This window comes from Protopterus annectens, chromosome 1.part1 (genome assembly GCF_019279795.1).
Source record: "Protopterus annectens isolate FY-2018-M chromosome 1.part1, PAN1.0, whole genome shotgun sequence".
Taxonomy (NCBI): domain Eukaryota; kingdom Metazoa; phylum Chordata; order Ceratodontiformes; family Protopteridae; genus Protopterus; species Protopterus annectens.
In genome coordinates this window covers 1014437911-1014454500 of record NC_056726.1, presented here as the reverse complement: position 1 = coordinate 1014454500, position 16590 = coordinate 1014437911, and the positions used below count along the sequence as shown (strand labels likewise).

At 39.2% G+C, this 16590-nt stretch overlaps 1 protein-coding gene across 1 annotated transcript in view; it reads left to right on the top strand.

The window, feature by feature from the left end:
* LOC122808760 overlaps nucleotides 1-16590 on the top strand; it is a 1224833-nt gene that overhangs the window by 1032601 nt on the left and 175642 nt on the right. The window contains exon 11 of the mRNA XM_044079786.1: nucleotides 7689-10972. Coding sequence (XP_043935721.1) covers nucleotides 7689-10972 — 3284 coding nt within the window. The remainder of the gene's footprint in view (nucleotides 1-7688; nucleotides 10973-16590) is intronic.

The following is a 16590-nucleotide window of genomic DNA, read 5'->3' as shown; positions in this document are numbered from 1 at the left end:
GCCCAGTAAAGGTTTAGGCTCTGTGGTCAATGTTCAAACTTTGTGGAGAACACCTTATACAGCAAAGTTACTGAGCACGCTCAGTAAAGGTTTAGGATCTAAGGTCAATGTTCAAACTTTCTGGAGAACACCTTATGTAGCAGAGTTACTGAGCATGCCCAGTAAAGGTTTAGGCTCTATGGTCAATGTTCAAACTTTGTGGAGAACACCTTATACATCAGAGTTACTGAGCATGCTCAGTAAATGTTTAGGCACATCACATGCATTGAGGTAGGGACCTAGGGATACTGTACTGTGATACCTCATACTCTCACTTGCCCAAAACATGAGTTAGAGGAAGTCTGGGGAGATTTGTTGAATTCACTAGACCCAGTGAATAAGGAAGGGCATTGATAGTTGCACAGGGGACAAAAAAAATCTTTAAAAAAGTTCTACAACATGTTATTTTGCCCTTTGCTTTAATTTACTTTCCTGTTACCTACTTTAGAATCAGAATACCTAAAGTCCAGGCTTTCTCTAAATACAGAGTGAATCCCTTGCTATTACATTTCATTCTGCTTTGAGTTATTTTGATAATGACAAACTGCAAACAAGGTCTGAATGATTCTGTCTGGAAAAATAGCAGTTGCCCATTTTCTTTCCGTTGTTTATCCGATATACCGGGAATTTCAACATTCACCACCTGCCATAGGTGTGAATTGTACTTATAAGAACAAGAAATTAAGTACAGGTTATACAAAAGAGGTCAATAGACTCTATGTAATAGCTTACAACAACAAAAACCAGATGATAAAATTGGCCAAAAAAAATAGTGACTACTGCATTGAGAAACATACAAAGAACGTATGCCTTTGACACAGTGTATTTCTATGTTTTGGGTAACAGATTACTCTACAAAGACAAAGGGGAGGGCAAAGAATGAAAACAAATGTGTAGGGGCTGTCATAAAATATAGGCAATTATGAAAAAAGCAAATCTGGTAAATGGATTCTTTTTTTTTTAACTTTACAAAGAAAGATAACATATATTTATCAAATTTAACCAGTAGAAGTGTCACATACAAGATAACCTGCATTCCTTTCACAGAATAAAGAGCCACAAGTGAACTCTCAAAACTGTTAAGTGCAGACCGGATTGGAGCTTAATGAAATGAACCTTTGTATTCTTAGAAATCTGACAAAAGAATCACATTAGTGACTTATGTTTAAAATGCAGAAGACGATAGATGTTGATGAAGAAAAACAAACATTAACTCAGGTGAAGATAACTTGTGTCAAGTGAAAGACAGAAACTGGGAAAAGCAGGCTTGCCCCTTTAAGGCATAGTCATAGAAATATTGCTGAATAAAATACTTTTAAACATTTGGAGCACAGTGGGGCACATGCAGCAAAGTAACACAGACTCAGCACAGAAAGCTCATTCCAGATAGGTCTCACAATTAATTCTGTATATGGGACATCTAGGATATTAGATCAGAAAAGGGCTGAGAACATGGCATACTTAGACAGTAGCAAGGCTTTTCATAGGTTAGTACTAGGCTAACTGCCCTTGCGAGACATTTTAAGCCTAGCCAGTTATCCCTTGTGAGACTCAAACTCTGTACCACGTGCTTATAAGGAAAGCACCTTAACCATTAGGCCACCCTCCTCTATTTCACAGAATACCACACAGTAGTCCTATGCCTTGGAGTATACTCTAGAGTTCTAAAGTGGATAAAACGGTGGTTAGGCCTAGTGATATAGAGGAACTTATTAAATGGTGTCCGAAAAAAATGGTGACAGGTGAGGACCACAGAAATGATCATTAGGTGTGGTCATTTTAAATTTCTTTATAAATAACATTTCAGAAATACTGGTGATAAATGTTTATCATTTTGTTGATAACACTAAGTTGTGCAACAGGTCTAATGCACAAAACTGAGAACAGCACAAAGGACTACAAATGTCTGAGGAATCCCTGTGAGCCATGCAAAGATCCCCTATCAGCAGCCTGTAGGAGAATGAATACAAAGATAAAGCCTTAGGTGATCAGTGTAAGACAAGGTATTAATGTCCTGAATTCTCCTGGTGAGAAACCTTTAGATACATGCCAAAGGGGGCATTGTATTCAATGATAGGTCTAATAAGGGCTGCGTTGAGTGGTATAATAACTTCCTTGGACTTGAAAGCCATACCATTGCCTATAAGATGAGCAACATAGAATGAATGTCTTACTGTCTTAGTTATGTATTGGAAAAAGGCCATACTGCTGTATTTATATGTTCTGAGAACTCTTACTGCTGGATCTTTAGGGGTGTTTTATCAGGTTGAATTCTGAAATCCAGTTACAGCTTCTATAAAGTTCACATGTCTTCAGTGTATCTGTGTGGAGTATTTAATACTGTCTTAAAACATGTTGAATGACTGGCTACTCTGAACTGTCCATGTATGTAACTTTTGCCCTTGTTTTTTGTATCCTGCATCTTGGCTGACAAAGTTCCATCAGGATCAGGCTTCATACCAATTTAACAAAATGTGCAGTGTTTACCTTAGATTGCTCAAAGAGGATTTGCTGAATGAATAAGTTTCAGCCCTCTTATCCATTTAAGATAAATTTGTATGGTTTGGTTCAACTCAATTCAAAGTGTCTTTACTAAATGCCTACCACAAATGTCCTCCTCACCTTAAATCATTATGTGAAAAGTATATATTCTCTATTGTGTTGCCTACAGAATATTACCAGGCAAATTACATTTGCATAGAATGTTTTCCACTATGAATATTTAATAGCTTTTATTGACATTACACTTGTCTTAACCATTGTGTGACATTATAAATGTTCATAGGTTCATAGGTAGATACTAAGCTATCGGCCCTGGGGCCTATACAAGCCCAGCCAAAAAGGTAACCTGGCTTTTGCCACACAAAAAAATTATTTTCCTGTGCCACTGTTGAGCAGAGCCACAGAAGTGATCCCCGGGGTGAATTTCCTATTTTCCATCCAATCATCAAGATTTTTCTTGAAGAGTGCTAATGAGGAGCTTTGTATGATATAGACAGGTAGTTTGTTCCAGAGTATGGGAAGTCTCTGGGACAGGAATTTATCCCTCCGGCATGTTCTGTTTATTGTGGTGACAAGATTTAGGTCCCTAGAGCATGTAGCTCAAAGGGATTGGGATTTCTTTAAGTGGAGCATGTCCAACAGCTCTGGGTTTGACTTAGGTTTGTATGTTAGACAGAGATCACCTCTGAGTAGGCGATATGAGATGGAGTAAAGCGGGAGTTTTTTGAGACGGTCTGTGTAGGGCATCTGTTTGAGGCCAGTAATCCTTTTTGTGAGGTATTTCTGTGTTCTTTCCAGTTGTTGTAGATGTCTTGTGAGGTACATACCAAAAAGGGCGTTGTACTCTATAATGGGTCTAATGAGTGATGAGTAGGGGGAACAATGACCTCTTTTTTTCTGGATGAGAAACCTTTTGTGATGAGGTGTGCTGCATAGAAGGATTTCCTGACTACTGTGGCATTGTGATTATCAAAGGAGAGACTACTGTCCACCTGTGCCCCAAGGTCTCTTATCACACTTTCAGTGTTAAGTATACGACCGCCTATGTTGTAGTTCATGGGTACAGAGTTTTTGCCAAAGGGGATGACAATGCAGTTTTTGACATTGAGCTTGAGGCCATGGCTTTGACACCAGGCATCTGTTTCAGTGAGGCCCTTTTGTAGGATGTGCACATCGTTAGGAGTTTTGATTATGGCTCCTAGTTTGCAGTCATCTGCAAACTTCGTTAGCCTGTACTTCAGAGAAGTAGATACCAAACAGGAGAGGACCCAGGACTGAACCCTATGGTACTCCACTTGTCACTGGGCTGAAGTCAGATTTGGAGTCTGCTATTTTCACAGTGTGGGTTCTGTCAGTGAGCCAGTTGTCAACCCATCTTGTGACATAGGGATTTATAGTGAGTTCATCTATAATTCCAGAGTGTGGGGATGGTGTCGAAAGCCTTGGCAAGATCTAGATAGGCTGTGTGAACCACCTTACCCTCATCTACGGCTTTGGTGACTGCTTCAAAGAAGTCTATCAGGTTTAGGAGACATGATCTGCCTTTTACAAACCCGAACTGGGTGGGGCCCAGAGTTTGGAGATTACCAATATCTTTGTTTATAAGTTCCATGATGATACATTCCATGGCCTTGCAGACCAGGCTCGTCAGGCTAATGGGGCAGTAGTTCCCAGGGTCCATGGTGGCTCCCACTTGTGGAGTGGAATAACCATCGCTGTGCGCCATTCAGCAGGCACAAAGCCTGAGGTGCAGCTATAATTGAACATGGAACTTAGGTGGGGTGCCAGTTCGTTCTGTAGTTCATGTAGAACACAGCCTGGGATGTTGTCTGGTCCCATGGATGCTGTGTTCTTGGCTTTGGAGAGTGTGATTTTTACCTGTGCAGCTGTGATTACAGGAACTTTGCATTTTTCTGGTATAAAGGTGGGCTCTTTAGGGGGTGAGAGGGGAGTAAAGTTAGCACTGAACCTAACTGCCAGGATGTTGGCAATATCAGTTGGGTCTGTATATTTAGTGCCATTGTGCTGTAACTCAGAGCAGATCTGAGTGTTGCCATTGAGATTCTTGACATAGCTATAGAATGCTTTGTGGTTGTCTTTAGAATCAGTGGCAATTTTGTTTTTGTAACTAGCTTTGGAGGATTTTATCAAGGATCGCAGCTTCTTACTGAGGCTGACCAGGGAGCTCCTCCACTCATGGGATTTTACTCTCTTTTGCAACAGTTTCTTCCTTCTATTGTACAGTTTGTTTATGGCAGGGGACCACCAGATCGGCTTCCTTTTTTTGGAGGATAGCGTCTTGGTTCTATTTGGGATAGCATGATCCATGCACTCATGGAAGTGCTTATAAAGTGCAATTGTGTAGGATTCAGTAGTTGTAACTGTATTGTCCATCTGCATGGGTGTCATGAAGTTCACCACTTCTGTCTTAAGAAGCATGAAGTTGGCTTTGGAGAATTTTTTTACCATGGTTTCCTTAATGGGGGGTGGGGGCAGGATGTGGATATCTAGGGTAATTTGCTTATGGTCGGATCAGACCAATGAGGCGTTGACTTCAGGTGTGGAACACCGGTCACTCATGTTGGTAATGACTAGATCTAGGATATTGTTGCCCCTGGTGGGGGTGTGGATAAGTTGATCCAGGGCATTGGAGTTTATGAATTCCAGAAAGCATTGAGTGAAGGAGTTGGTACATGAGTAGTTTTCCCAGTTAATGGTGGGGTAGTTGGAATTGCCCATTATTAGGGTATTTGGTTGAACTCTAATATTTTCAATACATCAAGAAAAGAGGATTGAGAATCCTGGGGCATGGTGGGGGATCTGTATCAAGTTACAATTTGAATTGCAGTTTTGCCCAGAGTTAGTTGCACTTGGATAACCTCTGCTACATTATGCTGAGCAACTAGCCTGGAGGTGTGGATATCCTTAATGAATATGGACACACCTCCGTCCTTGGTGTTCTGGTCTAGGTTACATGGCCGGAAAGTGTGGTATGAGTTATAGCCTGGTAATGTAGGGGTGCTATCTGAAGCCTTGAACCAGGTCTCAGTCACTGCACAGATATCGATGTTCTCCATTTTAAGGAGTGTCTCGAGTGGGTGCTTTTTGAGATTTAGACTTCTAGCATTGAGTAGCATCACCCTCAGTTTTTGCTTGCCTGTTCCTGTTACGGTGGTGAATTTGTCATTTGAACCTTGCCTAAAAAGGGCACTATAGGGGCGGCAAAAACCTTAGCCAGTATCCAGAATCCCAGGGGTGACAGGTGCAGGCCATCTCTGGCACAACATCGTGGTCTATCGACCATGTCATCCCAGGCAGACAGATACTGGATCCCTTTAGAATGACACCAGAAGCTTAGCCAATTGTTGAAGTCAATCATTTTGTCCTTCTACTGAGGCATCATTCTGCGTGATGGCAGAATGATACTCAGGGCTAGGGTCATACCTGCCTGGGCTACAAGATCGGAGAGACCTTCCATGTCTCTTTTCATGCTGTCCAGGGAGGTACAGCTCAGGTCATTCACACCAACATGGACAATGACAGAGTCATATTTGTACTTATTGTGGAGTGACCTGAGTACGTGGCTTATGTGGTAGATTCTGGCAGCTGACAGGCAGCTGACAGTAACCTTCTCCTTGTTTAGCCTGGTGAGTGGGACATCAGTGTGTCTGACTATAGAGTCACCTATGACTAGTGTGTTGGGTACGTTGTTTTGTCTTATTGGCTGTGGTTGAGTGGCACACTGAGTCTGTGGGCTATGTGTCATTTGGCTTGTGTTGGGGGGGTGGAGGTTGCTCGCATTTCTGCTTTGGAGGTCTCTTTTGCTTGACCAGATTATTATTGAGAGCCTCCGCAAATGTTTTTTTTTTTGTTTCTATGTGTGGATTTTGGTGGTGTAGCTTTAGTGAGACTATGTGATGAGTGTGGTGTGGTGCAAGTGTTTACCTTCTCCTCTTGACTGTCAAGTTCAGTCTTGGTTGGAGAGAGCTTTACCTCCAGTTTGGCTAGATAAGTGCATCTCTCACAGGTTGCAGTGTTGGGTGGTAGGAGAAGAGGGTTGTCTGTGTACATGAGGCAATTTCTACATTGCCCCAAGATGGCCAAATCCATTAGATAGACAGGAGAGAATAGTGGGAGCTGACTCTTGGACATGCCTGAATAAAAAACTATTTTCCTCTAGATAAGTGAGGAAAGTGAGTACAAGAGCTGTTTTTCTCTAAGCAAGTGAGGAAAGTAAGTACCAAAACTGTTTTCCTCTAGGTAATGAGGAAGGTTGAGTGCTGTAGTAATTAGTAGGTTATTTAGTGCTTACAACAAGTTCTGAACAAGTGCTGATCACGAATAAGCAAATTAAAGTGCTAAAACTAAGAATCTGTATCTGGACTAAACTAGTTACAGGAAAGGGGGAAACAAGTGCAAATGCAGGCTTTTAAATCAGAAAGTTGAGAGAGATGGAAAAACTGCCCAAATAGCCATTAACTACAATTTCTGGGCCAGAACCACTCCTTATGTGGTAGATAGGTTACCTAGTGCTCACCATTCCCACTGATAAGCTAGAAGGCTTCCCTCCAACACAGAAAGCTTGGGGGGGGGGCTCAGAAGCTAGCATACAGTCCTGGATACAGCAAATCTGAATCTGGACTACACTAGTTACAGGAAAGGTAGGAAACAGGCTTAGATTTTTTTTATATATACAGGAAAGTAGCTAAAACAGCAGTAAAAACAATTCAAATGCAGTGCCAGCTAGCACACTTCAGTATATAGCAATGTTAGACCAAACAGTTTAAAAAAATGCAATTAAATTAAAAATGACTAAAAACAAGTGCAGTTTATGTTGTAAAGTAGTCCAATTTATGTAGTAAAGAAGATCATTATTGAATGCAGCAAAAACAAAACAGATAAAAATAATTATTTTCCAATTTATAACCTGAGCATTGGACACATTTCTAGAATACATCATTTGGAACATCACACTATTTTAAGTTTTTATTAGATAATAGTATGAAAAAACAAAAACTATTTTTTTTTATTTGTAAAATCACATTCCTAGAAGGCCATTGAACGTAGGAATCTAACTGAATATTAAATACCTGTGCTGCTCTATAATGCCTCAGACTGTTCATAACTAACCTGCTTTGTTCTTACAGGTATGAAGTAATGCAGTCCTGCTGGCTTCCCATTGATCAGAGACCCACAGTGGAAGAAATACACCTTCTCCTAACCTACCTCCTAAGTGAACGTGCCAATGAGAGTGAGGACAGTTTTGAGAGGCACTGGAATGCACTAAAACCCAACAAAACCCCTGGAAGTATACATTCAGAAGAGATCTCTGCCTTTCCACTGCTGGATAACTTTACAGGAGACAGCTTCCATGCCGACATGGATGATATTCTCACCGTTACAGAGACAAGTCATGGTCTGAATTTTGAATATATGTGGGAAAAAGCAAGGATGAGCCATTCAGAACTGCCAACACATATCAAGGACTATCCTTTGCCTTGTCCAGTCCCAAGTCATGGTTTAACAGTCCCTTCTAACCCTTTCTATGACTCTAGCCGTCACCATTCAAGGCAAAGCCTGGAGACACCGAGTGTGGTTCCTGTGATTAGTGCCCGTAGCCCATCTGTATGTAGTGAATACTACATTCGACTTGAGGAACATACGGATCGAGACAGCTGCTTTGAATACACTGTATGTGCTCCTAGCCCCATCTCTGAACGTCAGATGGGTTTTGATTCTGTGAATCAGAGGTCACTTAATAAGCCAAGTGACTTCACTTATACTCACCAGCCTTTCTGTGATAGAAGCCCAATTTCACCCATTAAGCCTCTCTTTTGTTTAAATCACGAAGTGCCCCAAAGCAGGAATGGGTATTTTTCTCATGATACTCGACAGAGAGATACTAGAAGCCAAGTATCACTGTACCAGAATGCTAGTCAGCTTGCGTTACATGACATGTCTCTAAACTACAAGGCCTGGACTCCCAGCAAAACTAATCCTTTTGTGTCAAAGCCCAAGGAACTCCCCAAAGCAGTAAACCCCTTTAGGCATTCAATCGTGTCCACACTGAAAGAAGAGTCTTTTGAACACTTTGAAGAGACATCGTTGATGGAACCCATGAGAAATAATGGGTCAAGCGAGGAACTTAAGGAGATGTTGAATTCCGCGAAACATAATTCACTGTACAAAAAGCCTGAGGACAGAACCAGGAGAAGAACTTGTACTATTCTTCATGAGGTCTCCTCTGAAGAGTCAAACTGCAGTGATGTTCTAAAGTCATCATACGTTGAACAAGACAGACCTACCTGGATACCAGAACGTCCACTAGATGAGGTTTATATTCGCTCTAGTGAGCGTTCTGGAAAAAACACTGTTCACCACCCTTCCTGCCCACTATATGAAACTGCAAATTTATTAGATTTCAAACTATGTACCTGTGTCACCATCAAAGAGGATCTGAAGAATAACTCTGGAACTCAGGGTTTAGAGAACTGTAGACAAATTCCAGAGGCACAGAAAGGAACATCTGAAAACAAACCAGTTGAAGGGCAACGCTCCTCACCATCTCAGCATTTCAGCAATAATATTATTTCAACTACATTGCCTAATAATTCCACATCAAATACAGATGGACTCATTCTGACAAAATGTGGGCAGTTCTATGATCCTTTAATGGGAACAGCAGTGAAGAATTATGATATACAGGACTATTCGAGGAGGACACAAACAAAAATGAATGTTCCTTTAAACAAGTCTCTGACAAATAACCTATCCTACTTCACCAGCATGTCTAACTCCCTCTCTGAATGCAGCATTATTGTTCCCATTGAAATTCCACCTCTTTCTACCTTAGCCCAAACTGTAGATGAGGACACCATTGAAATATCTTCTGATGCTCTGGAGGGATATAGCACAGTACAGTCAGCATTACTGTCTTCTAATGTCTCCCAGCAAGTAAAAAGAGGCACTTTGGACTCTGTGGATTCTTTGGACATACCATCAAACACAAGTTCGTCAGATATGTGTAGCCCTGCCTCTCATTATTCTTCACCCAGTCAGAAATTTGGTGATAGCGGTTATGAGACAGAGAACACCCTCTCACCGGAGCTCATTTTCAAGGACGCAGATGATTCAAAGTCTCATGATTTGTCTTTGACTCCCATCTCAGAGTCTGTTAGTGATCTCACTCTAACAGAGGATGGACTGGACTTTCAGATGACATCTGAGGATAATGCTTCCTTGAGAGCTTTGGATATTGAAACTCCCTATAGAGATTCTGCTTATTTCTCTGACTTTGACACAGAGTCAGAAAAGTGCCAAGCCCCGACAGATAGCAGAAGCACAGAAGATCTGGTACTAGAAGAAAACAGAGCCTTAGAAGACAAAGGAGGGGAAATACAAAGCAATGATGAAGGACACGATAATCAGAATGGAGAGATCAGTAGTTGCAAGGAGAATAAAAGGATTGTGGTTGCAGCTTCTGAAGAGGAATGCACAATTCATGGTGACTCAACAAAAGTCTTAAACTGTAATGATGAAAAGGAGGCAGATAGTGAAAGAGAAAATAAAAATGAGTTTGATGATCAGTCTGAAAAGTCAAATGAGAACGGGTCAAAAGAGACTGATGATGCTCACGAAATGTTTGAGAAAGAAAACTTTTTTACAACTGATATAAAAGAATCAATTGAGGAAGAGGAAGATACAGAGACTTCATCAAGGGGGAGAGAAGAGAAGAAGCCTCCTACGAAAATGAATAAAACACAAGGTGAAACTGGATTTGTAGTACAGGTATCCAAAGAAGAGCTTCTATTCACCTTAAAAGAGAATGTCACAAGGAATGTTTTATCATCAAGAAAGACATCTGCAAGAGGTTTCCACAATAACGTCCTTGCAGAACAGGCAGTAGTGAGGACATGGGCTGAGGAGCAGCTAATGAAGGCTATTTCTTATCCCACTCACTCTAAACAATCACAAAGCCAGGAAGAAATGCCAGAGAATTCCATCGTCTTACTAGAGGAAGGCAGTCGAGTAAACAATACAAACAATGCGAACAATGTGAGCAACAGAGCAGAAAGCGCAGTGTTAGGATCCGAAACACTGAACTCTGACACTGGAGTATCTTGTAACTCAAAGAAAGATAATGAGGGTCCGGCTGCTACAGATGACACTATCATAAAATATGACACCGAGGACAGCAGTGAGGAGGCTGATGAAGAAGAAGAAGAGGATGAGGATGAATTTCCAAAAGAAAACATAAAGCAGAATCTGAAAAGAGCTCATGATGATGAAACTGCATTAAATGGGAAGGAACTAGCCCACAGTGTTCAGTCACATAGTGGAACAGATAAAGCACAGACAAAAAGGGAGGGCCAACCAAAACTGTTCCTTGATTTTGGACTTGTTTCTCCTCAAGGAAGTGAAAACATCAAAGGTAATTTTCTCTTCAATTTTGTTCATGAAAATTCTGTGAACTGCCTTCAAATTGTGTACAAGGTGTGATAACCAAAGAGCTATTTTTTATAATTAGTTTTATTAAGTTGTTACTTTATCGCACACACACACACACACACACACACACACACACACACACACACACACACACACACACACACACATATATATATATATATATGTGTGTGTGTGTGTGTATATATATATATATATATATATATATATATATATATATATATATATATATATATATATATATATACACATGCAAACACACACACACACACATGTATATTTTTAGCTCAAATCTAAAAATACTGAATAGAAAAAAATAAAAATATATTATTATTATTATTATTATTACTATTATTGTTATTATTGTTATTATTATTATTATTATTGTTATTATTATTATTATTATTGCAGCATGCATGATGCAATATTATCAGCATGAACGGGTTCCAGAAGTCATGTTTAGTGGCATGGCTGACAGGTACAGATGAAGCAGCAGGCTTAAGGAATTTGATGGGTACATTTTTTCTACAAAAGACACACTAATTAAAAATAACTAGGGAAGGAGCTGAAAGACAGGAATGTATATATATATATATATATATATATATATCAGTCAAGAAAATGACTCCGTCAGGATGTTTATTTTTCATCAGGTGCCATTCCTTATTTATTCAGATCATCATCTTTTAAAGCAGTTGTGTGATGTTGCACTACATTTATATATGCAGTGTAACAGTAATGGTGCATAACAGCTGCATTTCACAAAAGCAGAAACGTGCAAATGACAGAAGCGTACTAAAAGACAAGGCTTTTTAGGACAGTTTGCACAAAATGAAAATCACATTTCAAGACATCCGTATGCAGACCGCTAAATACCACAATAAGTTTTAATTCTTATCAATTATTGCACAGAATGAAACATCATTACTGCTGATTAGATTTGTAGCTAACTTTATTTGTATACACCAGGAAAAAAACCCATCAAGAATGCTTGCATACAAAAAAAAAAAAACGTTTTTGAAGACTAAAGCCAGATATTCTTAGAAATTGTACTGAAATCATTCAGATGAGATAAATCATTTTCTTGTTTGAACTCTGACAGCTGAACATCTCATGCAACATCTATATACAACTTATTTTATATCATTGGAAGTCACAGGTAAATTCTGCCTGTAGGACAGCTGGTGAAGGGTTGATTGACAGCAAAGACTAATAGCTTTTAACCTTAAAAATTCAAAATAGTATGCATCATTTGTTTTATTTGTTTTGCTAGGTATATACGCCAGACCACTGTGGAACTCTTTCAGCCATTTAAGGATAAGATTAGGAAAAAGCAAATAATAGGTCTCAAACAAATCATACAAAAGCTAGGTTAGAAGAAATTAAAGGATAAACAGCATAGTTACAAATACATAATTCAACTGTCTACTATTACAGTTAAATTTTGTGGGATACTCTTCTTTTATAGTTTCATAGGTGATTCATAGGTCCATAGATCTGTAATAGGCTAACAACTATTAGGGCCTTTTTAAGCCTAGTCATGCATCCCATATCTCTGACAAGTTGTGGTATCCGTAATAAGTGTAAGCAGGGGCTTAGGAGATGAAACATTTACAAGCAGCGTTTTGGAGATGAACAGTTTACAGACTGCCTCTGTCCATTATAGACATAGGTGCCCTAAAGATGTCCAAGCTACTCTTGAAATGGGTTATGGAGGAACCATAACCTGCCCCTTCTGCGGTCCTATTTATATCATAGGCAATGTTTAAGTCTTTAAAATAGGTAATTCTGGTGCTGTTCATTTTACAGATATGCAGGAGGTCTATCAGGCTGGGGTCTGACAATGCCTTATATGTCAGGCATAGATTTCCACTAAACAGCCTGTAGGAGACAGAATATAGGGATAGGGCTTTGAGGCATTCTGCAAAGCACATGCTACTTACACCCTGTATTCTTTTAGTGAGGAACCTCTGTGAACTTTCCAATTGCTGGAAGTGCCTGGCTAGGTACATACCAAAGTGGGCATTACACTCAGTGATAGGTCTGATGAATGCTAAATACAGTGGAACAATAACCTCCTTGGCCCTAGGTACAATTCCTTTCTTTATAAGTTGCTCAGCATAGAATGATTTCCTCACTACTGTAAACATGTGGTTACTAAAGGCTAGATTACTGTCAGCTTGTGTCCCCAAGTCCCTGCCTTCTGGGTCAGCTCTTAGGAACATTTTGTCAATATTAGAGTTACTAAGGGTGGATGACTTCCCAAAAGATACTAGTATGCATTTCTTGACATTTAGTTTTAGTCTCTGCCTCTGACACAAGTTATTTATCTGTGACAGCCCTTCCTAGAGAACATTATTTTATTTATTTGTTAACCGGCTAGTCTAACTGGATATATTTCCATTTTCAGTAGAGGCAGTTATAGAAATTACAACATTAAAAATTAAAAATTTAAAATTTAAAGAATTAAATGTAGAAATTGACAGAAAAGGTTTTAATAAAAATACAACAAGGACTTGTGCTTAGAGACAGAAAGTATGCTGTACAGTAGAGAGTTTATTGGCATATAAATTTGGGAGTATCAGTTAGTCTATCTTACTAGGAATTAGTATGTAACAAATGCATTAGGTAGTAATTTAAGTGAGAATAGTAGGAATTCGAAATTTAGGGAGCTATACTTAGTAAAGGGAAATGGTTAGTCAGGCTTGCTGCAGGGGCATAACCAGTTTGTTTGGAGGTGTTTTTTGAGGTTATGTTTAAAGAAAGGCAAGGATGAAAGTAATGTTACTTCACTGGGCAGGAGGTTCCAGTGTTTTCGTTAAAAAGAGAGTCTCCATCCAGGTTATTAGAAGATTTTGTAAGGCTGGATGAGATTGGAAAGAATAGGAGTGCTGTTGGGTTGGTAGAAAATCTTGTGGGCAATGGTGAGTTGGGGTAGTATCAGTTGGTTTTGAAGTTCAACCCAGCTTAGTTGCCTTAGATTCAGATAGTGGTGAGTTCTAAAGGGGTTGCCAGTGGCAAATCTGGCAATGGAATTATAGGAATTTGCTAGTTTGGTAATATTATTTTTAAGTGAAGAGATTAAGTGTGAGTGAGCAATTGTGGTTCTGGCTATAGGAGTTAGGAAAGGTTTGATCTTATATAATATTTTTCTGTTGACAGTTTTAATAGTATTATTTATGTGGCAATCAAAAGTCAGGTTATTAGCAGTTTAGTGGTTGGTATAATAGTACCATTATTGGAAAGAAGTTTATGGGGTGTAAAGAAGGAGCTTAGTTTTTTTAGCATTGAGAAGGAGGCATTTATTTGTAAACCATGTTTCTACTATGTTAAATACTTTCTGGGTTAGAGAATGTAGTTCTGAGGGGGGGATTGCTGTGTGGAGTTCATTGATAGATAGTGAGAATAACTGGCTGAAGGGATGATATGTTGTTTGCCAGAGAACTGCTTGTTGCCTATTGCTCATATAAGACCTAAACCATTTAATAGTCTGACAGTCAAAGGAGAGCGACTTTAGAATGTTGATGAGAAGGGCATGGTTGACCATGTCAAAAGCTTTATGAGAGGTTATTGTTATTGCGGTTTCTATTAATGGTATCTATAAAAGATAGTAGGGCAGTTGTGGTACTGTGTGATGGCCTAAAGCCATGCTGACAGTTAGCTAGAATGTTGTGTTGAGATAAATGATGTAGTAGTTGTTGGTGCATGCATTTTTCCATTATTTTGGCTAAAGGAGATAATAGAGCTATAGGTCTGTAATTAGAGTAATCATTTGAATTCCCACCTTTATGTAGGGGAATAATATGGGAGATTTTCCAAATGTCTGGAATGATTCCTTCTGTAAAGGTTCTGTTGATGAGGATGGATACAGGGTATGCAATTACCTTAGCTGCTTTGCAAGTATTCTGATGGTATTTGGTCAGCAGAAGGTGTGCAGGGCTTAAGTTTCTGGATGAGTTTACAGATGAGAGTCGAGATAGGTTGCAATTTAAATGTTGATAGTGGAGGTAATGTTGTGGCGTGAAGGCTTGAGTTGTCTGGGATTAGCTGACTGGCTAGTGTTTGTATGGTCTCTGTGAAGAAAGTATTAAATGTATTGGCTGTTTGTAGGGGGTCAGGAGTTTGTTTATGCTAGACCAAAATTTTTGGGGATTGTTTTGATGGTTTTGTTGTAGTTTACAGTAATAGTTCTTTTTATCTGTAAGTATTGCCTTTTTTGTATTATTTCTTAGTTTTTTGTTGATTAGAGATAGTTTTGTTAGCCCTCCATTTAGCCCAAGATTTGTTCCTTAGTAGAATTTTTGGTTTCTTTGGAAAGCCAGGGTTTAATTCAGATTAGGTGCATGTTTATCAAGAATGGATAAAAAGTAGAGTTTAGATATTTTATAGCCTCTTCAAGTGGTAGAGTTTTAAAGGGTACCAGTTACAGGCACTAAGTTCATTTTGGAATGATTCTGGGCTAAAGTGTTTATTGGACAATCCTAAAAGTGGGGGGTTTAGGTAGGTCATGTTTTTGTGTTATGATGTAGGTCAACATATGATCACTTAAATCATCTGGGAGAGTGCCTACCTTATAAGCTTGCTCCTGTCTATTTATTAGTATCCAGTCTAAGGTAGTCTCTTTTTTGTTTGGTTTATTAATTCTGGTCGTGGAGGTGATAGTTTGATTAAAGCCATGCAGGTTAATGTGAGAAGTGGGGTTATCTGTATTGACTTTTTTCCAATCGGTATTAAAATCACCTAGTATTACTGTTTCTTGGAGGTAAGTTGAGGATGTCCAGTTTAATATAGCTTCAATTGTGCTGATAGTATTACCGGGAGGTAGGTAGATACAGATGAGGTATAAAGCTTTGTTAGGGTTGATTTGAAGTTTGGTGACTAGGACTTCGGCATTACTATCCTGAGGAGGGTTATATGGGAGTGTGGAGATGTGAAATCCATCTTTAAATATAACTGCTAAGCCCTCTTCTCTAATGATATTGTAGCCTTGGGGGATAATTTTGTTGTCTTTGGTTCCTGGTTTCAACCAAGTTTCTGTCAAGCAAAGGATATCAAAGGAGTGAATATCTAGAAGAGCATGGAGATGAGCTACTTTATCGTTAAGGCTACAGATGTTTAGATGTCCTATTAGGAGTGAGTTGGGGAGTTTAGGCTGGGCTGTTAGGGTAGTAGTATTGTCAGGGCCAGGGTTTGGGTGGATGTCACCATCTAGTAAGAAGAGATTGAGAGGTTTTGTTGCTGCATTGTATTTTAGGTAAAGTAAATATTTCTCTTTTTATAGTATGATTATTATATTTAGAGTGGGAGACTCTGTGGAATTTGGGTAGTAGATAGCTGGGAATGGAAGTGATATTAGTGTGATTGCAAGTGAGTATGGATGTGTGAATTGCTGTTTGTTTTAGAGAGCAGTTGAAATGGTAATATTGCAGTTTTGAAAAAAGTGAGGAGGTAGGTGGAGGTAAGGATAGTAGGAAGTATAGCTAGGAATATTAATTTGGTTAAGGTAGTCGAATCCATTTTCACTGAGATTGAGATTAGGAAGTGTTAAATGGGAAGGGTTAAAATTTGTGAGTAGTAGAAGTA